This window comes from Marmota monax, unplaced genomic scaffold (assembly GCF_021218885.2).
Source record: "Marmota monax isolate L192 unplaced genomic scaffold, Marmota_monax_Labrador192_F-V1.1 WCK01_AAM20220418_F8-fsc00021, whole genome shotgun sequence".
NCBI lineage: Eukaryota > Metazoa > Chordata > Mammalia > Rodentia > Sciuridae > Marmota > Marmota monax.
The window spans coordinates 25,449,884-25,470,231 of record NW_026695228.1 but is presented as its reverse complement, the minus strand read 5'-3'; the positions used below and the strand labels follow the sequence as shown (position 1 = coordinate 25,470,231).

Genomic DNA, 20,348 nt, shown 5'->3' with positions numbered 1-20,348 from the left:
AGGTCAGCCTTGACAAGTTAGCAAGACCCTGTTTCAAAATAAAAACTTAAAGGCTGGGGATGTATCTCAGGGACAGAGTGTCCCTGGGTTCAATCCCCAGTAGCAGGGGAGGAAAAAAAGGAAAAAGGAAGAGGCAGAAAAAGGAGAAGCATCGTCTACATCAGTTTCTTCCTATGGAAATAAAATATGGTGGCTGGATGTGGTGGCATAGTCCTAATTTCAGCTACTGTGGAGGCCAAAGCAAGAGAATCACAAATTCTATCAAAGCCTGGGCTACCTTGTCTCAAAAGAAATTTAGGAGCTGGGGGTGAGGGGTAGCTTAGAGGTAGAGAGCTAATGTAGTGTGCATGAGGCTTTGGGTTCCATTCCTGGCAGTGAAAAAAAAAATGGGATTGCACCCAGGGGTGCTTAACCACTGAGCCACATCCTCAGCCCTTTATTTATTTATTTTAATTTTGAGACAGGGATTTGCCTAAATTGCTCAGGGCCTCATTAAATTGCTGAGGCTGGCTTTGAACTTGCAATCCTCCTGTCTCAGTCTCCTAAACTGCTTGGATTAGAGGTGTTCACTCACCACACCTGTTAGAAAAACTTTTAAAAGAGCTGGTAATGTAGCTTAGTAGCAAAGTGCTTGCTTAACATGTGCAAAGCCCTGGACTCAATCCCTAGTGCTGCAAAATAATAACAGTAATAGTAATAATAATAGACATGTAATTTAATATTTTCTAGGAGCAACCTCAAAAAAGAAACTAGTGGCATCTGGGGTTGTAGCTCAGTGGTAGAGTGCTTGCCTAGCATGTGCAAGGCACTGAGTTTGATTCTCAGCACCATATATAAATAAATAAATTAAATAATGTTCTGTTGATAACTAAGAAAATATTAGAAAGAAATAAACTGGTGGAATTCCCTTTGAGAATTTACATGACCTGTTATGTCCAGGTTATTTTTTCAACCCTTACAATACAGATTACTAATGAAATATTTTGCACAATTTTTTTTTCATATTTTCTTCAAACTCTGATGTGTATTTTATGCAGCACATCTCATTTGGGATCAGCCACATTTCAAATGACCAATAGTCATATGTGACCAGTGACAACTATGTCATAAATACAGGTAGCTCAGGGATAGCACAAGCCTGTGATCCCAGCAATCAGGAGGCTCAGGCAGGAGGCTTGCTTGAGTTCATGAATCTGAAGCTAGCCTTGGCAACATAGCAAGACCCGTATCTAAAAAAAGTTGGAGAAAGAGAGGAATGAAGAAAAAGAAATACTTTTGAGGGGAGTTTTGTTTTATTGTGGTACAAGCATATCCTAAGTGCATGCTTTACCACTGAGCTACATTCCTAGCCCTGGAACACTGTTATTTTCTAATCTAACATCTGCCGCTTAAGTTAATCACCAAAATGCTTAATCTTTTTTTTTTTTGATATTTATTTTTTAGTTTTCATCAGACACAACATCTTTGTTTGTATGTGGTGCTGAGGATCGAACCCAGGCCACACACATGCCAGGTGAGCACGCTACCACTTGAGCCACATCCCCAGCCCCCAAACTGCTTTAATCTTAACCAGGCATGGTGATGCACACCTATAATCCCAGCTACCCCAGAATCTGAGGCAGGAGGATTGCAAGTTTGAGGCCAGTTTGGACAATTAGCCAGACCCTGTCTCAAAATGAAAAACAGAATGGACTGGGGATGTAGTTTAGTGGTAAGCACCCCCTGGGTTCAATCTTTAGTGCCAAATTAACCAATTAATTTAATTAAATAATAATTAAAAGAGCTGGGAGTGTAGCTCATTGGTAAAGTACCCCTGGGTTCACCCCATGCCCCATGTTTAATTTTTATGAGCTTCAACTTTTTCTTTCTTGACAGAGATTCTATGAGCCCAGATTATTATTTTTAAAAATATTTTATTTTTTAGATATTGGTGGACACAATATCTTTATTTCTATGTGGTGCTGAGGATCAAACCCAGTGCCTCACACATGCTAGGCAAGCACTCTACCACTAAGCCACAACCCCAGCCCTTAATTTTTAATTATTATTATTTTTTGTACTGGGGAGTGAACTCAGGGGCACTTGACCACTGAGCCATAACCCCAGCCTTATTTTATATTTTATTTACAGACAGGGTCTCACTGAGTTGCTTAGCACCTCGCTTTGAACTCATGATCCTCCTGCCTCAGCCTCCCGAGCCACTGTAATTGCAGGCGTCTGCCCCCATGCTTGGTGAGCCCAGGTTACTATAAGAAATGATATATCATGCACATATGTACATAATATTTGCTAATACTAAATCAAGTATAGACCATGCACCTTTTATTTAATTAATTAATTAATTTATTTATTGACACTGCTGGGAATCAAACCCAGGGCCTCTCATTTGCTAAGCTGACACTGTACCACTGAGACACATCTCCAGCCTTGCGGAACTCTTCCTCTCTTTTGGCAGTGCTGGGGATTGAATCCAGGGCCTCACACAAGTGCTAGGTAAGCACTCCACCACTGAGCTAATACCATGGCCTTTGAGGCACTGTTATAAACTGAACACATTTACTCATTTCACATCACAATTAGTCGAACCTATCATATGTGATTACTAATAGTTCCCAATTCTGATCCTATGATGAGCTCCTTTATTCAGGTCACTTTCCTCAAAGTTCTCTTCTCAGCTTCAAAGCACTTTCCCAGGTTTGGTTTATTTATTTCTACAAGAATCCTTCCTTTCTTCCATCACACACCAAGTAGTTTTTAAGTGTGCTTTGCAGGTGCTGCAGGTGGGGGCTCAGGGAGAAAGCGCCAAGCTCATGTATCCATGACACAGGACAGGAGGTAAAGTGAAAAGGTCAGTCAGTGTGGGCTTGGGCATCGTCCGGCGTGGGACTAGGTTGGAAAATTCTAAATAGTGGCCACGCCTGTGTGGACCTGCAGAGCCCCAACTTCAACTCATTATTCCTCCCCTTCTGATTTCCCAGCACTAGTGAGGAAGCAACCCCTCTCCACCCTTTGCCAGGAGTCACCCTTCCCCCAGTCCACTCCAGCGTACCCAGGTCCAGAACCAATTTGCTCAACGTTTGGAAAACCCCTAGCTCTCCTTCCTCCTCATAGAGTGTGTGTGTGGGGGGAAGGAACTAGTGTCAGTCACGTCTTCAGAAGAAGACTCTAGATCCAAGGGTTCTGCTTATCTCCTTAGGGCTCTATCTCCATAAACATCTGTGTCTTTCCTTCTTCTTCCTAAACGGAACCCCCTGTCTCTGCCCATAGCCGTTTAATTGCAAAAGCCTGGCCGTTTGTGGGAGACCACAAGACAGAGACCCCCTTCATTTACCCACTGAGAGGAAAGTAAAACAGCCAGCAACTAGAGGAATAGTCCTATCTCCAACTCAGGAGTCACAGTTTGCAGAGTCACTTATTTGAGTCTTCTGTGGTTCCTCTTTTCTGTCCCTGGACACCACTGAAAGCTTTTCTGCGGGAGAGCAACTGAGTCGCCCCTCCTGGTCTCTGAGGAGCTTTGATGATTTCAGAAAGGCTAAGTGACTTGCCCTAGGGCACACAGCAGCAGTGTGACAGATTGCCAGAGCACTAGTGGGTAGGAGAAAGTTGGCACCCTCCCCAGCTACTCGCATGGCTGTAACACCGGGATATAGTGAAGCCCCAGTCCTTGAACTATGGTGCCCCGTGCACCAACCTGGAAGGAAAGATCGCGTCCGGGCGGAGGGTTCCCCAAATACAGGATAGAAAGTGGCTAGGAAATCACTTTCCACCCCTCCACGCAGAGGAGAGGGGACGGAGGAAGCTGGGACAGGATCCCCATCCCGCCCGGCAACAACGCTCGCGCGGGTTCTTTAAACGCCCAGATGGGAGCGACGCGCGCGGGGGAGGCCGCGTTTGGGCTGAGACCTGGTCACCTGACCCGGCTCGAGGGGCTAGCGGCCCCCACCCCGTCGGTGGGCGTCCCCCACAACGCGTGGTCAACCCTCATTGGCCGGTAGCGCAACCAATAGAAATCGGCCATCTGGGATCCCTGCGTTCCGAGGCACAGCCTAACTTGCTGACCCGACAAGGGTCAAATGAAAAGGGACGGTTGTGGTTGTAGACCAATGACAAGGTGTGGGGGCGGGCCCAAAGGCAGAGTCAGGTTGACTTGAGAGGCGGGCGGATATATAATCGCGCAGCCGGCGACGGCGTCCGTCCGTACTGCAGAGCCGCTGCTGGAGGATCGTTTTAAAGGGCCCGCGCGCCGCCGCCCCCTCGGCCCGCCATGCTGCTACCTGTGCCGATACTGCTCGGCTTCCTCGGCCTGGTCGCCGCCGCGCCCTCCGTGTACTTCAAGGAGCAGTTTCTGGACGGAGGTAACGGCTGGTCTGTCCTCAAGGCCGCCTCGACGACGCGGCCTGTCCCCCAGCCCAGAACTGCCTTGTCGCCTGTAATTACCGCTCAGAGGGCCAACATAGAAGTCCCTGGAGACTATAGCCGCGGGCGATTCCTCTTCTGCGTCCCTGGGGAACGTGGAAGATGCAGCGGCCTCCTGCGGTGGGAGTTAGGGTTCGCCCCAGGATCTCTGAGTCTCCAGAGTTGTCAAACTGGAGGTTGGGATGGGAAGAGGCAGGGATCTCCTTTCCTGCCCCCCAACTGCTTTTGGCTTCAGGCAGGTGTTGGTGGGGGTAGTCAGCACTACCGCACTGATCTACTCTTCTGACCCCCTAGACGAGTGGACCTACCGCTGGATCGAATCCAAACACAAGTCAGATTTTGGCAAATTCGTCCTTAGTTCCGGCAAGTTCTACGGTGACCAGGAGAAGGATAAAGGTAAGAGCCAGGGAGTGGGTGCTGGGATCCAGGAGGACTTTTTTGGCGGAAGCTGTAGTCAGTACGCACCCAACCCGGGCATCCCCCAGGAGTTGGGCAGGTGGAGGAAGGAAGGTTGGGGAGAGTCGTCTGTGTCATGGGAGGTCTAGTTTCCCCGGGTTGGAGCTCAACAGTAATCACACTCCCATCCCATATCAGGGCTGCAGACCAGCCAGGATGCCCGCTTTTATGCCCTGTCGGCCAGATTCGAACCTTTCAGCAACAAGGGCCAGACGCTGGTGGTGCAGTTCACTGTGAAGCATGAGCAGAACATTGATTGTGGGGGTGGCTACGTGAAGCTGTTTCCTGATAATTTGGACCAGACAGACATGCATGGAGATTCAGAATACAACATCATGTTCGGTGAGGGGCCCCACCCCGGTGCTGACCACTGTCCTCTCAGTTGGAAGGTGGAGAATGAATGAAACTTCTTGGATTCCTCCTAACCCAGAAGAATTCATAAGACCATAGAAAGCACTTAAGTAATCAGGAATTTTTTTTTCCTTTGGAGGGGTAGCTAGAGGTCAGGGTGGGGAGAGTCTGGGATAGCTAAAGGGGTAGGTGACAGGTAGTGTCTTCCTGTGTTATGATTGCAGATCTAGACAAATTTGTATGCTCATATCTAGGTATGTCCTGATTTCACAAGTGAGGATAATGAATTTTAGAGTTTTGCTCTTCTGTTTTTGTTTTACTTAAGACTCTTGCCATAGCCCCTTAATGGCAGAATCAGGATTTGCACCTCATTTTTTCAGCCTCTTACATTGACATCTTTTGTCTTGAGTTTAAGAATTGTTTTTGTGTGTCCAGCAAGGGGCAGCCTGTGACTTTCACTCAATCCCATCTAGGCCCAGACATTTGTGGCCCAGGCACGAAGAAGGTTCATGTCATTTTCAATTACAAGGGCAAGAACATGCTGATCAACAAGGATATTCGGTGCAAGGTGTGCCTGGGGGTGTGTCCCTGGGGGTGGTGCTAGTGACTTGTCTGGGAAGCAGGAGGCCAGCCTGGTAGGTGGGGCCACTCAGCATCTATCCTCTTCAGGATGATGAATTCACACACCTCTACACACTGATTGTACGGCCCGACAACACCTACGAGGTGAAAATTGACAACAGCCCCGTGGAATCAGGCTCCTTGGAGGATGATTGGGACTTCTTGCCTCCCAAGAAGATAAAGGATCCTGATGCTTCCAAGCCAGAAGACTGGGATGAGCGTGCCAAGATTGATGACCCCACAGACTCCAAACCTGAGGTTGGTGTTTGGGCAGGGGCTTTCCACCACCACTGCATAGCATGTAGGGAACACTTGGGTCCACTCTGATTTCCTTGTGTACATCCAGGACTGGGACAAACCTGAGCACATCCCTGACCCTGATGCTAAGAAGCCTGAGGACTGGGATGAAGAAATGGATGGAGAGTGGGAACCACCAGTGATTCAGAACCCTGAGTACAAGGTGAGTTTGGAGATCGCGGGTACAGTTAAGTGGTAGAGTTCTTGCCTAGCATGTACAAGGCCAGGGTTCTATCCCCTGTGCCACAGAAACACAAAAGCAAGGTCAACCTGACTCTGAGCAGAGCTACAGGTCACAGTGGGTCATGCACCCATCTCTGCTCACTTTGATTCCCTTCTGTTGCAGGGTGAGTGGAAGCCACGCCAGATTGACAACCCAGATTACAAGGGCATATGGATCCACCCAGAAATTGACAACCCTGAATACTCCCCTGATGCCAATATCTATGCTTATGATAACTTTGCTGTGCTGGGCCTAGATCTCTGGCAGGTAAGACACAAAGGACCTCAAATGGAGACCTAAAGGAAACCAACAGGCACAGGATTCAGTACCAGGCAAATCTGACCTAGAAATGGTACATTTTCTGAAGTATTTCCTGGTCTGACTTGAGGGAGTCCTCACAACATCAATAAGGGTCTGTTTATTATGTACCAAGTATTTAATCAAGTACTAATGTAAATCATTTTATAAAATATAGACAACACAAAATTAGCTGGGGGAGCTGCAGGAGTAGCCAGATGGTAGAGCACTTGTCTAGTGTGCACAGGGCCTTGGGTTCCCTCGTAGCACTGCAGAGAGGAAAATGGAGGGGCTGGAGTGGTTAGAGTGCTTGCCTAGCATGGGCAAGACATGCTAGACCTTGAGTTTGATCCCCCAATAGTGCAAAGAAAAAACACTGAGGTCCGGGAGGCGGGCACAGCTCAGTGGTAGAGCAGTTGCCAAGCATGCATGAAGCATGGATTCCATCCCTAACACTGCCAAAAAGAAAAAAATAATTGACAAAAAGTTACTTGGAACAATTCCTGGCATACTAGATCACTAAAAAATTCCTGAACAAGGGAGTGAGTCCCCAGTTCAACCAGTGAAGAAACTGAGGTGCGGAAAAGTGAATTCAGCAGCCTGAGGTCACATGCATAAAATGGCAGAATGGGGATTTGAATCCAGGCAGTGTGCCCCCACAGTCTTTTATTTATTTATCTTTTCAAAGTTTTTAAAATTTTCTGGGTACCATGGAATGAAATCAGAGTATTTGACCACTGATTCCAGCCTTATTTTGTATTTTATCTAGAAACAGGGTCTCACTGAATTGTTTAGTGCCTTGCTTTTGCTGAGGTTGGCTTTGAATTTGTGTTCCTCCATTAACAATTTTCAAGTCCTTTTCAATAAATGTATAAATTGTAACAATGTATAGTGATTATAGAAACACAGGTGGAACACTGTGGGTGTCATTTCTGACTCTCTTCTTCCATTCATTCTCCAGGTCAAGTCTGGTACCATCTTTGATAACTTCCTCATCACCAACGATGAGGACTATGCAGAACAGTTTGGCAATGAGACATGGGGTGTCACAAAGGTGGGCCTGGGTCCTTGTTCTGATTTGGGGGGCAGGCGGGGCTAGCAGGCAAGGGATCAGGTGCTGAGGGGTATGATCTGTCCATGCAGGATGCAGAAAAACAGATGAAAGACAAACAGGATGAGGAGCAGAGGCTTCAAGAGGAAGAGGAGGAAAAGAAGCGTAAGGAGGAAGAGGAGGAGGGAGAAGACAAGGAGGATGAGGAGGACAAAGATGAGGACGAGGAGGATGAGGAGGACAAAGAGGAAGACGAGGAGGAAGATGCCACTGGCCAGGCCAAGGATGAGCTGTAGAGGCCACACTGGCCACCTCCAGGGCTGGACTGAGGCCTGGACGCTCCCACTGCAGAGCTGGCCACGCCAAATAATGTCTCTATGAGACTCAAGAACTTTCATTTTTTTCCAGGCGGGTTCAGATTTGGGGTGGATTTTGGTTATTTCCCCCGCCTTTTTTTTTTTTTTTTTTTTTTTTTTTTTACTGGTGTTTTTGTCTTCAATTCTCCTTCAGGCCTCACCACCCCTCTCATTTTCTCAATCAACATCTTTCCCTTTTTCTGTCCCCTTTGTTCCTGGTCCCTTAGCTACTACTCTCCAACCCTGGGGGTGAGGGTGTGGAGAAGCCCTAGGCTTGAGATTCCATCTGCTCTCCTTCCTGGAGACCAGAGGGGGGCAGGAGAAAGGGGTGGCATCTTCAGCTCCCCAGCACTGAGGAAGACTGGGGCTCTTCCTGCCCCCCCCCCCTTTTTTCTCCCCTGCCTCCAGGACTGGGCCACTTCTGGGTGGGGCAGTGGGTTCCAGCTCGGCTCACACTGAGAATGTAAGAACTACAAACAAAATTTCTATTAAATTAAGTTTTGTGTCTCCCCCCTGTGTTTTTCTTGTGGGGGAGGATGGAGATGGACTCAGGAAACCTAGGTTGGCCTTTTTTTTCAAGGTGGGGGGGAGCAGCTTCTGAATAAGACTCATTTTTCAGCTGCAAAGAACTGAGTGTTCCACAAGATGACAGGACTCATGTACTCTATATCTCCCAAACCAATGGGAGAAGGACTGCCACTATTCAAACTGCACATTAACCCTGCACCAAACCGGTGAGTGTTGGTTCTAGTGTCGGGTTGACAAGAAGTCAGTCAGGTACAGCATGGATGTGACCTCATGTTGTAAAGGGTACATTTTCAGAGCTATATGTATTTGTTGCTTAACAAGATGGGTGATGGAGCAATTTTGAACATATTTACATACCAGTTCAGACATGGTATGTAACTTGCCCTAGGACCCATAGTCTTAAGGGCCAAGTTGGGATCTGAAAGAATGTCCCCATGGGAGGGAGCAAGATTGAGTTGATAAAAAAGAGATAAGGGGGGGGGGTCTGCACCACCCTCTGTTGGGACCCATGAGGCCCTAGCTTCAACTCCAGTGGGTGGAGGAATCTGGGTTCCTTGCTGAAGGAATGGTACATAAGTAGTTGTCTCCTTGGCCCTTATCTGAGCTTGACCAACTGGTTGAGGAGTCTAGACTTAGAATCCAGTGGAAGTGGCAGGAGTTAGACTTGGGTGAGGTGCCAGGTGGTGGCTGCCTGGTGCTTTGGTTGGGTGAATATTTGGTCTGGCAGAAATAGGGGACAGTTATGACACTGGGATGTTGCCACAGCCTCTGGCCTCCCTGTCTCCAGCTGAACTCCACCCCCCAATACTCCACCTACTAAATGAGAGGTCAAGCCCCAGTCTCACCTCCACCTAATTCTCTAATAGTAACCCAGCCTTTTTTTTGGGGGGGGGGTACTGGCAATTGAACCCCAGAGGTACTTAATAATAGAGCCACTTCCCCAGCCCCTTTTGGTATTTTATTAGAGAAAGGGTATTGTTAAGTTGGGGAGCTGGCTTTAATTCTCAATCCTCCTACTTCAATTTCCCAAGCTGCTGGGATTACAGGTGTGGGCCACCACTTAAAGACCCAGCCATTTTTCATGCCCTTGGACTGGCCTCTCATGCTTCCATTCCCTTTGGGGTCCTTTGGTCCCTCCTAGAACCTCTTGGGAATCCTAGAGCATTGGTGTATCCAGGGAAAGTTTATGAAGAGAAGCATTATGTTTTCAACGAGGAGGCCTTGAAAGCTGACACCTTCATCAAGTACTTAGCACTGTCACAGGATGGTGGATGAATGTAGTAGGCAGAGGAGGAGCGGGAAAGACTGGACTCTGGAATGGAAACCAAGGTCATTCAAAAAATCTGATATCTGGGCTCAGTTGGTAGAGTGCTTGCCTCACATGGCACAAGGCCCTGGGAACCCCAGTACCACAAAAAAAAAAAAAGATTGATGTTTGGGGCTGGGGATGTGGCTCAAGCGGTAGCGCGGTTGCCTGGCATGCGTGCTGCCTGGGTTCGATCCTCAGCACCACATACAAAGATGTTGTGTCTGCCGAAAACTGAAAAATAAATATTAAAAAATTCTCTTTAAAAAAAAAATCTGATATCCCTCAAAGAATTAGTGAATTGGGGCACAAAATGTCTGACGCGGCTCTTTACAAATAAATTTTTTTCTATTGGCGATTATGGGAACCTTACAACATAGAGTACCTCATTTTTAGAGCTTTAGAAGCTTCCTGCTATTGTGGGTGGACAGCGTGAACAAAGATTTTTAGGGAAGAAATACAAATACAAATATTTCAACTGACTGAGGCAGGGGGAATCACAGGTTCAAGGCCTGGCTCAGCAACTTAGTGAGGCCCTAAGCAACTTAAGACCCTGTCTCAAAATTTTGTAAAAAGGCTGCAGATGCAGCTCCGTGGTAAATCACCCCTGAGTTGAATTCCCTAGCATCCCCCAAAAAACGAAAAAAAAAAAAGAAATGTTATAACAAGTACATTAAAACAGTTAAATATCAACAAAGAAACATTTGGGGTGAAACTGGGGGCACGAGAGCCATTTTGCAGCCACATGACGTCACCGTTAACGGGCATGGCGTCATTCAGGAAGTCATTTGACCAGTGAGAGCACTGAGCAAAAAAAAAAAAACTTCCATCCCTTAAGGTAGAGTTTAATCTGCGCATGCCTGGCCTAAATGAGAACGGATGCGCATGCTCTAGAGGGCTGAGGGGCGCGCGCAGGTCACGTGCAGTGGTGGTCAGCGCGCGCACCGCCTGCCCCGGAAGCGCTTGGCGCTTGGCGCGGCTGGGCAGTAAGATGGCGGCGGCGTGAGTTGCATGTTGTGTGAGGATTCCGGGGCCGCCGCGTCGCTCGGGCCCCGCCATGGCCGTCACCATCACTCTTAAGACGCTGCAGCAGCAGACCTTCAAGATCCGCATGGAGCCTGACGAGACGGTGCGGGCCGGGCCGGAGCCCAGGGGCGGGAGCGACGGGTGCCGGGGATAGGGTGGGGGCGGGGAGGCCGGGATCCAACGGGAGGGGCGGAGAGGACGGCGCGGGCCGTTCTTGCCCACCCCCGCCCCTGCCTGTCGGACTTCCCGGATCCCCAGCTGTGCCTCGTCCCGACCCTCGGCGGCTCGGACGCTGCCCCTGAGCCCGTCTGGGGCTAGGCCCCACCCCCCGGTGCCTACCAGGCTCTGGCTCCGGTGTCAGCGCCCTCGCGGGGGGGCGGGAACTAGGAGCTCGGGTTCCCAGCCCCGCCGCGCTGTCCGGGACCGGCGCTCCGCGCTACCAGCTTTGCAGGTGTCTCCTTGGGTCATCGACGAGAGGATCTGTCAATAATGACTAAAAGACGCCGACTGATGATAATGACAATAAATGGTCTCTTAACAGTTCGGTGGTCCGTGTTTGTTGGCCGTTTACTCTGTTTAAAAACGAGTGTCTGACTGTATTTGGCACTATTTTGCACCGTTACCACGTGAGAGAGACAGAGACATTGAAGTTGTTCTTGGTGGTGCTGGGATGGAACCCAGGCTTTGCTACACCCTCAACACTTGTCCATTTTTCGTAGTAAAAGAAACTTTTTTTTTTCCTAATCAGCTCAAGTATATTGACTTTTGGAAAGTTACTTAATTTCTCTGTGCCTCAGTTTCCTCAAATGTAAAGAGACCCATGGTTTCCACTTCATACATTCTTTATGAGGCTTAAAAAGTACAATACATGTACATTTACAAATAGTTCTAACAATTTAAAATCCCCTTAGTGAGTATTGACCACTGTTACTGCGGAATGTTCGCAGTGTGGAATATTTTATGTCACCTGAAATATGTTTTGCTTACTTTAATGTCCTCACTGGGAAAGCAGGAACTTCTGTTGAGTTTTGTTTGAAACAGCCTCAGTGTCTAAAATACTACCTGGCACATAATAGGTATTCAGTAAGTGCTGTTAAATGGATGATTGAGTGAATTCAAATCTTAGCATGTTTGGGTATGAAACCTCTCTGCTGTCAGGGCTTACATCTTCTCCCTCAGCCAGAGGGAAGAGAGAATCTCAGGGTTTGCAATGACTGTTCGCCTCTCCCTTGCAGGTGAAGGTGCTGAAGGAGAAGATAGAAGCTGAGAAGGGCCGTGATGCTTTCCCAGTGGCTGGACAGAAACTCATCTATGCCGGCAAAATCCTGAGTGATGATGTCCCCATCAGGGACTACCGCATTGATGAGAAGAACTTTGTGGTTGTCATGGTGACCAAGGTGGGTAGATTAGCTGGGGAGCTGGTGAAGAGCCTGTGTGCCCAGGAGAGATTAGCCATGAACAGGGTGGGGCAAAGATGGGCTGGGATGTTAAGGCTTTATACAGCTGCTGACACCTTTTCTTTTCTTGCTACTGCAGGCCAAAGCTGGTCAGGGTACCTCAGCACCCCCAGAGGTCTCACCCACTGCTGTCCCAGAGTCCTCCATACCCTTCCCACCAGCGCCTGCCTCAGGCATGTCCCATCCCCCACCTACCACCAGAGAGGACAAGAGCCCATCGGAGGAGTCAGCCCCCACGACGTCCCCAGAGTCTGTGTCAGGGTAAGACAGGGGCAGCAGCCCCGCCTTGGGCCCTATTCTCCAGGCACTTTTCAGCGCCACACACGGAATCCCGTGCCCCTGGGGGGAGGGGGAGCCACCAGAAGACAGGGTCCGATTTCTCTCTCTTGAATTTGCAGCTCTGTTCCCTCTTCAGGTAGCAGCGGGCGAGAGGAAGACGCGGCGTCCACGCTAGGTGGGTGGGTGGTCCCCAGGGCAGAGGCAACTGGGTGCCCCAGCCATCTGCTGGGCCTTGGGAGGGCCTGGGAGATGCTTTTCCCTGTCCTTGGTGACCCAGGTCCTGCTGCTCCTTCCACAGTAACCGGCTCTGAATATGAGACGATGTTGACAGAGATCATGTCCATGGGCTATGAGCGGGAACGGGTCGTGGCTGCCTTGAGAGCCAGCTACAACAACCCCCACCGAGCTGTGGAGTATCTGCTCACGGTGAGGTGCTCCCCCTCCCCCACTTCAAGGGAAGCTACGGGCCTCATTGCCTTTATCAGTAGTCGGGGAACCCAATCCTGCCCCCTCTGGGTAGTGATTGTACCACAGAAGACTTCCCCCAGGAGGCTGGACATGAGTGGTGGGTGGGCTGCTGGAGGGCAGGGCTGAGGCCTCACCTGTTTGGTGCTAGGCTGGGCATGCAGGAGGGAGGCAAAGGGGTCTGTGCATGAGAACTAAACTGGATCCCTGACAGGGAATTCCGGGGAGCCCTGAGCCAGAACATGGTTCTGTCCAGGAAAGCCAGGTGTCTGAGCAGCCAGCCACAGAAGCAGGTGAGTGAACTGGGAAGTATGCATGTGGGGTGTGGGCTATCCACGCATTTCCAGCCCTGAGTGGGTATCTCACTACACCCTTTTCTGCTGTCAGCAGGAGAGAACCCTCTGGAGTTCCTGCGGGACCAGCCCCAGTTTCAGAACATGAGGCAGGTGATTCAGCAGAACCCAGCATTGCTGCCTGCCCTGCTCCAGCAGCTGGGCCAGGAGAACCCTCAACTTTTGCAGGTGTGGCCCCCGGGGGCAGAGGGAGCTATAGCAGGTACCATTTCCCCTTTCCTGGGGGTCCCACAACCCATCGTTTGAAGGAGTTGCTCTCTACCCTAGAAAGCAGAGAGCTAAGCATAGGCCCCACCCCCTACTCTGGGATCTGTTGAGGTACCTAGTTACATTTAATTCTCCTGACTACTCTTTGAGGTATGGGTGCATCCATATCACCCCCCACCCTACCAAAGAGGACAGAAAAAGCGTAGAGCAGCTTGTGTGCTTGGGGTCATGTAGCTGGAGGATGCTTGTCCAGGTCCTGGGCCCAGTCTCTGGCCTGGAGGAATGTAGCAAGTTCTTTTGGGTCCTTGGGGAAGCATCTCCCTCTCCTGACCCAGGACACAGTCTATTGCTCCTCCCCCTACTTCTTAGTCCTTTGTGCTGGTTCTTCCTCTCCCCTCTGTTCTTAATCTGTGCTCAGTCCTCCTGTTACCATCCTAGGGTCTTACTGTGTGGTGACCCTTCAGTCTACATAACAAAGCCAGATCTCCCTGAATACTACTTTCATCCATTACTGACTTCACATCTCAATGGAGGTGCTTTGTAGACTTCAGATATTCAAGAACAGACTTTCTTGTCTGTGCTTGGGTTGCCCAAGTCCCTGGCTCTGTGAATCTGCTGGGGATGAGCCCTACTCCTCCATCTAGCCCAGCCCCTGCCTCTGTGGCTGCCTCATTTCCTCATCTCCTCCCTGAAACCCTTTGTGTGTGTGTGTGTGTGTACTGGGAATTGAACTTGCACTCCACCACTGAGCCACATCCCCAGCCCTATTTTGTATTTTATTTAGAGAAGGGTCTCACTGAGTTGCTTAGTACCTCGCCATTGCTGAGGCTGGCTTTGAACTCGTGATGCTCCTGCCTCAGCCTCCTGAGCCGCTGGGATTACAGGCATGTGCCACCATGTCTGGCCCACCTGACACCTTGACAGCCTCCTCTGAGGCCTCTTTTACTTTTTCTTTTTCTTTTTTTTTTAAGGTACTAGAGATTGAATCAGAGGTACTCTACCACTAAGCTATATTCCCATCACCTTTTATTTTTTCATTTTAAGATACTGTTTTGCTATTAAGTTGCAGAGGCTGACTTCAAGCTTGGGATCCTCCTGCCTCAGCCTCCTGATTCACTGGGAATCAGGATCACCACTCCCAGCTTTAAAGCCTCTTACTTCCACATAGTCCTTCTGATCCATTGTTCACTGAAAGCCCTATTCCTGAAAAAGCACTTTTTTCCTAAATGCGGAAATTGTTAGATATATACAAACGTAGAGATGCATTAGAATCTCCAGATTCTTAATACTCAGATGAGATAAATTTAAAATGTACGTAGGGGCTGAGCTGCAGTTTAATGGTAGAGCACTTGCCTAGCATGTTTTAGGTCTTGGGTTGGATTCTCAGCACTGCAAAAAAAAAAAAAAAGTTACCTAGATCACATTTTTCCTGTTTAACTGTTACCACTACGACTTCCCATTGCACTGAAATAAAGTGCCTGGCCCCAGCCTTCCTCTGATCTCATGTCTTGCTTCTTCCCCCTTCCTTTTCTTCTTCCCCCTTCCCTTTCTTGTCTGCTTGTTCTTGCCATGTGGGTATTATGTTTCTGAGACATGCCCAATTTTCATACCTCAGGATTTTTGTACTTGTTGCTTCTTCTATCTAGAGGGACCCTTATTCCCATGCCACAAACCACAGGCCCCTTCCACCTGGCCCTCAGTGGCTATTTTTTTTTTTTTTTTTTATTGTCAGTACCGGGATTGAACTCAGGGTACTTTTTTTTTTTTTTTTTTTTAAACCACTGAGCTACATCCCTAGCCCTTTTTATTTTCAGATAGGGTCTAAGTTGCAAAGACTGGCCTTGTACTTTATTTGATATTTACTTATTTTTGGTACTGAGGAATGAACCCAGGGAATACTCAAACACTGAGCCACATCCCCAGCCCTTTTTGTATTTTATTTATTAGAGACAGGGTCTCGATAAGTTGCTTAGGCCTGGCTAAATTGCTAAGGCTGGCTTTGAACTTGTGATCCTCCTACCTCAGCCTCCTGGGATTATAGGTATGTGCCACTGCACTGGCACTGGCCTTATACTTTAGTCCTCCTGCCCTAGTCTCCTAAGTAGCTGGGATTAAGGGCTTGTACCACCCTGCCTGGCTCCCTCAGCCCCATGTCTGCAGTTGTCTGGTCTTTTATTTGCTTGCTTATAGCTCCTCTCTCCATCTGGGCACCTCATCCCACTAGGACAGAGAGGGCTTCTTTCTATTATGTTGTGTTTAGAAGAAATAGACAACCTCTGAGTGTTTGCTGAATGAGTGGAAAAGCAAAAACTGTGTTGGGAACCTGGGGAGAAGGGACAAGAGACATGGATCACCATCTCTCCTCCGCCCTCTTCTACAGCAAATCAGCAGACACCAGGAGCAGTTCATCCAGATGTTGAATGAACCCCCTGGTGAGCTGGCAGACATCTCAGACGTGGAGGGGGAGGTGGGTGCCATAGGCGAGGAGGCCCCACAAATGAACTATATCCAGGTGACGCCGCAGGAGAAGGAAGCTATAGAGAGGGTAAGAGGCCTGGCTGGGGGGTGACCTCACTGGTGGGCAGCCCCCACACATATACCTGCTCACCCCTGCCCATCTTCCCACAGTTGAAGGCCCTGGGCTTCCCAGAGAGTCTGGTGATCCAGGCCTACTTCGCATGTGAAAAAAACGAGAACTTGGCTGCCAACTTTCTCCTGAGTCAGAACTTTGATGACGAGTGATGCTGGGAGGCCAGGCCGCCCACCGTCCCCACCCCACCCCACCTCCACAAAAGTTTTATAAAAGAAAAAAGTATATATATATATTCATGTTTATTTAAGAAGTGGAAAAAAATCAAAAACCTTGAAAAAAAAAAACAAAAAACAAAGCCTAGCTTCCCACCCTCCTAAAGTGGCCCTCATTCCCATCTAAGAAGACCCAGGCCAGACAGCTGTCCCCCATCCTCCTTTTCTGCCCAGCCTGCTCAAAAGTTGCTGGCAGGACCAGGAGGCGACAGATGGGCCCCTCTTGGCCTCTGTCCCAGCTCCCTGCAGCCAGATGGAGAGGCGGCTGCTTGCTTCCCCATCCCCCGAAGCGCCCCTGAGGACCCTCCCACCCCTCCCTCTTCCAGGATGAGGGGAAGCTGGAGCCCCAAACTTTGATCCTCCATTGGAGTGGCCTAAATCTTTCCATCTGGGGTGAGCTCCGAGAGGCCCAAGGCCCCCTTCCCAGTCTGGCCTTGGCCTCCAGCCTGCAGAAGAGCTAACAGCCCTGGAGGCCAAGGCCACCCCAACCTCAGAACAGAACCGTGTCTCTGATAAAGGTTTTGAAGTGAATAAAGTTTTAAAAACCAGCCCTAACAATGGTCCTTGCCTGCTGGGGCCTCCCAGGCCAGCTTGCCTGGGTCTGGAAGCTAGCTGGGCACAGGAGATGCAGAAATGCCAACAAGGGGGAGAGGGGCCTGTGAGCTCCTGCAGATGGGGCCCCAGTGTCTCCTCCCCCTTGAAGCTGTCTCATTCCCAGGCCTTGGGCCCTGGCCCCAGCTCAGCCTTGGAATGGCTGCTTCTCCCTGCCCCCCACCATCATCATGGCACTCTGTTTTGGCTGCACTTCCCCCCTGGTAATTGGCTAATTACTGGAGATTAATGTTGGTAAACAGAAGCCTTCTTCTCTGCTGCCATCTGCTCCTCCATTATTTGCCCATCAAATCTCCCTTTCTTTTCCTCTGAAGCCCCCCCGTTAGTGGTCTATCATCCCAGTATGAACAGAGCCAGTTGTGGGAATCCCTAGTCCCAGGTTTCAGGGAAGAAACCAGGGGACCCAGGGAGGCAATTTGAGAGAGGACACAGCCTTTTGAGGCGGATCTGTCAGGCAGCAGGCTTTATTGGGAAGACAGCTCAGGAGCTGGGGGCCCCAGAGGCTACTGTGTCCTGTGCTGCTGCAGCAGAAGCCAATGCAGCAGCTCTCGCCTCCTTCTTCTGTCTTTGTTTTTCTTCCTTGAGGCGCTTGCGCTGCTGCTTCTCTAGGTCCTGTAGCAGCTCCTGGAAGCGGGTGCTTCTTGGGTCCACGTGGTAGCCCAGGCGCTCTTGGGCCTCAGCCTGCAGTCGGGCCCTCCTCTCCTTGTCTGCCTGCACCTTCTCCCAGCGTTCCCGCTGCTGCTGTCGCCAGTTCTCAATCATCTGTGGCATCTTGGCCATGCATTCTGCAATGTGCTGCTCCCTGCAGGGGAAGGAGGGAGGGCAATGAGGGCAGGGACACTGCCAGAGCAGACCCCCCCACACACCAGGCCTCTGCCCACCACCTGCCTCTCCCAACTCCACTGTGATGAAAAACATGAGAAGACTATTCGTTGCCATTAACTGTCGGGAAAAGTACTTGACAAGTGAAGAAACAGACATGAAGGTCTGTGTAACTTGCGTGTGAACTTGAGCACAAGGGTGGGCCAAGCTCCAAAAATCCCCAGGGGTTGATGCCAAGTCAGCCCAACATTTCATTGAGCTGTCTACTGAGCCATCCAAGTGCCATTCCCATAGATAACTTCACTCCTCCATTCCAGACTTCATTGAGTACCTACTGTATGCCAGGTCCAAGTCTAAGGCACAGGAGTGAAGGCAAGAAACATTGGACGTTTCCATCCTGTCCTGTGAATTTGTAGATACCCATGATAGCCCCATTTCAAGAATTAGAAAAGTGAAACTGAAGAATTAACTCCGGAGCCAGGGTTATCTAGGGGGAGGGGCAGAGATACTGGAGACCTAGCTGCACCATTGACTGCCAATGTGATTGGACATCTAACTTTCCCAAGCCTGTTTCCTCATCTCTAAAATGAGTGATGTTCTCCTCTAAGGCTGTTGGAAGGACAAGAAGATTAAACACCAGGAACACACTTGACCAGGCCCCTCCCCCAGGAAGTAGCATCAACCAGATGCACCCAATCGCACCTCCATTCTTCCCTAAAATCTAATCCTTCAGATCGGCTTCCAAATCCGACTTCTGGGTTCCAGGTCTGGAGTTGAGGTCACAACCTCACTTCTCATTCTTTTCTAGCTACAGTGGGCTCCTGGCTATTCCTTAAAACACGATTCCATCTCAGGACCTTTGCACCAGTTGCTTCTCTACCTGAAGTCGCTCCATACTGCCTGATCACCCAGGGCTCTGCTTAAACATCACCTTCTCAGAGGCACCCCAGGTTTCCAAAACCGAAGTCGTCCTCCAGAATGCAACCCACCCTGTTTATCTTCCTAACGGTCTTTTGTTGCCATCTAAAACTATCTTGTCTGTTTTGTTCCCTGCTATGTCCTTAGCGCCTAGGACAGGTCATTGACATAGTAAGGCTCAGTAAACATCTGCAGATGAGTTTTGCTGTTACTTGAGCATGCGCTTAAGTCCACGCCCCCTACCGAGCGTGCCCAGTTTACCCACCGAACGGCGGGCCACTGAGGGCAGCCCCTAGCCTTCCTGCACACACGCACCTGGCCTGACGCTTCTGCTCCTCAGCCAACTGCTTCACCCGCAGCGACTCCTGCATGGTTGCCAAGCTTGGGTACCATTCTTGCTCCTCGGCCTCCAGCTCGCGCAGCTGTTCTGGAGACGGCCACAGTGAACCGGGGGCTACACCAGAGGCAGCGCCATGTCGTGCGAATTGTTTGGCTGCGTAGCGCGGCCCCAGCTGCCAGCGCGGGGTCAGCGGGTGCTCTGGGTCTGGCCACCAGGGGCCCGAAGAGCGGCGCGGGGGCGGCGGCGCCCGGTAGCTACGAGAGCCCGGGCCCAGGGTCACCGACAGCCCAAACAGGCTGCGCGTCTGCCGCCAGGGCGCCGCCATCTTGCTTGTGTGGGGTCCTCGCGAACGGCCGGGCTGACCACGGCACTGCCTGAGCGCGAGGTGTGTTGGAGCCCGGGCAGGGCCAGAGGGTGACCCTTCTGTGTGTGTGTGTGAATGTTTTATGCGTCTCCAAGTATAGCTTTAAGCTTTATTTAAACAGATATTTATTAAAGTGACACTTGGTCTTACATATTTAAAATAGCATTTAATTTTTTATTTTAAAACCTATTTTCATTTTTTTTTTTCTGGGAAGGGATGCAGGATCATGTGCAAGCTAGGCAAGCGCTCTATCACCGAGCTACACTCTCCAGCCCTAATTTTTACTTATATTTTACCAGTATTTCAAAAAATTGGTACATTATAGTTGTACATAATGGTGGGATTCATTGTTACGTATTCTCACTTGCGCACAATACCTAATTTTTTATTTTATTTTTAATTTTTTTTAAAAAAAATATTTATTTAGTTATAGATGACCACACAGTATCTTTATTTATTTTTTTTGTGGTGTAAGGATCAAACCCAGTGCCTCACACACGCAAGGCAAGCGCTTTACCACTGAGCTACAACCCCAGCCCCTAATTTTTATTTTAAACAATCATTTATGGGCTGGGGTTGTGGCTCGCCTAGCACGGGCGAGGCCCTGGGTTCGATCCTCAGCACCACATAAAAATAAATAAGTAAAATAAAGGTATTGTATCCAACTACACTAAAAAGTGAATTAAAAAAAAAAAACACAATCATATATATACTTACTTGAAACATAAATATTTCAATATTAAAGCTGGGCATGATAGTGCATGCCTGTAATCCCAGGGGCTCTGGAGGCTTGAGACA

At 49.4% G+C, this 20,348-nt stretch overlaps 3 protein-coding genes across 5 annotated transcripts; 2 read left to right on the top strand and 1 right to left on the bottom strand.

Moving 5' to 3' along the window:
- The first annotated feature begins 4,175 nt into the window (after nucleotides 1-4,175).
- Nucleotides 4,176-8,577, top strand: Calr (calreticulin). Its single transcript, XM_046436925.2, has 9 exons — nucleotides 4,176-4,355; nucleotides 4,711-4,812; nucleotides 5,011-5,214; nucleotides 5,697-5,791; nucleotides 5,893-6,102; nucleotides 6,191-6,304; nucleotides 6,488-6,631; nucleotides 7,623-7,715; nucleotides 7,805-8,577. The coding sequence occupies exons 1-9, from the start codon at nucleotides 4,265-4,267 to the stop codon at nucleotides 8,006-8,008; spliced, it is 1,257 nt and encodes a 418-aa protein (XP_046292881.1). The 5' UTR covers nucleotides 4,176-4,264; the 3' UTR covers nucleotides 8,009-8,577.
- A 2,277-nt stretch (nucleotides 8,578-10,854) lies between these two features.
- Nucleotides 10,855-16,605, top strand: Rad23a (RAD23 homolog A, nucleotide excision repair protein). Of its 3 annotated transcripts, none has more exons than XM_046436923.2 (9): nucleotides 10,855-11,031; nucleotides 12,164-12,325; nucleotides 12,465-12,646; nucleotides 12,784-12,839; nucleotides 12,963-13,090; nucleotides 13,344-13,422; nucleotides 13,517-13,650; nucleotides 16,070-16,169; nucleotides 16,318-16,605. In XM_046436923.2, exons 1-9 carry the CDS (start codon nucleotides 10,960-10,962, stop codon nucleotides 16,371-16,373), a joined length of 969 nt encoding a protein of 322 aa, XP_046292879.1. In that variant the 5' UTR covers nucleotides 10,855-10,959; the 3' UTR covers nucleotides 16,374-16,605. The 3 variants fall into 3 exon arrangements, with proteins under 3 accessions (XP_046292879.1, XP_046292877.1, XP_046292878.1); XM_046436921.2 differs by having other exon boundaries at nucleotides 10,859-11,031; nucleotides 16,070-16,234; XM_046436922.2 differs by having other exon boundaries at nucleotides 10,860-11,031; nucleotides 13,520-13,650; nucleotides 16,070-16,234.
- A 949-nt stretch (nucleotides 16,606-17,554) lies between these two features.
- On the bottom strand, nucleotides 17,555-19,548 carry Gadd45gip1 (GADD45G interacting protein 1). The gene is made up of 2 exons (XM_046436924.1): nucleotides 19,162-19,548; nucleotides 17,555-17,908 (listed from the first exon to the last, which is right to left on the bottom strand). Exons 1-2 carry the CDS (start codon nucleotides 19,509-19,511, stop codon nucleotides 17,587-17,589), a joined length of 672 nt encoding a protein of 223 aa, XP_046292880.1. The 5' UTR covers nucleotides 19,512-19,548; the 3' UTR covers nucleotides 17,555-17,586.
- Between the last annotated feature and the right edge of the window lie 800 nt (nucleotides 19,549-20,348).

Bases quoted from the DNA above. Each gene is read 5' to 3' on its own strand.
- Calr (XM_046436925.2), top strand. From the start codon at position 4,265: ATGCTGCTACCTGTGCCGATACTGCTCGGCTTCCTCGGCCTGGTCGCC. The intron at 6,103-6,190 runs GTTGGTGTTTGG...GTGTACATCCAG, and splicing joins CCACAGACTCCAAACCTGAG to GACTGGGACAAACCTGAGCA. The intron at 6,305-6,487 runs GTGAGTTTGGAG...CTTCTGTTGCAG, and splicing joins TTCAGAACCCTGAGTACAAG to GGTGAGTGGAAGCCACGCCA.
- Rad23a (XM_046436921.2), top strand. From the start codon at position 10,960: ATGGCCGTCACCATCACTCTTAAGACGCTGCAGCAGCAGACCTTCAAG. The intron at 12,647-12,783 runs GTAAGACAGGGG...TTGAATTTGCAG, and splicing joins TCCCCAGAGTCTGTGTCAGG to CTCTGTTCCCTCTTCAGGTA. The intron at 13,091-13,343 runs GTGAGGTGCTCC...GATCCCTGACAG, and splicing joins CTGTGGAGTATCTGCTCACG to GGAATTCCGGGGAGCCCTGA.
- Gadd45gip1 (XM_046436924.1), bottom strand. From the start codon at position 19,511: ATGGCGGCGCCCTGGCGGCAGACGCGCAGCCTGTTTGGGCTGTCGGTG. The intron at 17,909-19,161 runs GTGCGTGTGTGC...CTTCCCCTGCAG, and splicing joins GAGCAGAAGCGTCAGGCCAG to GGAGCAGCACATTGCAGAAT.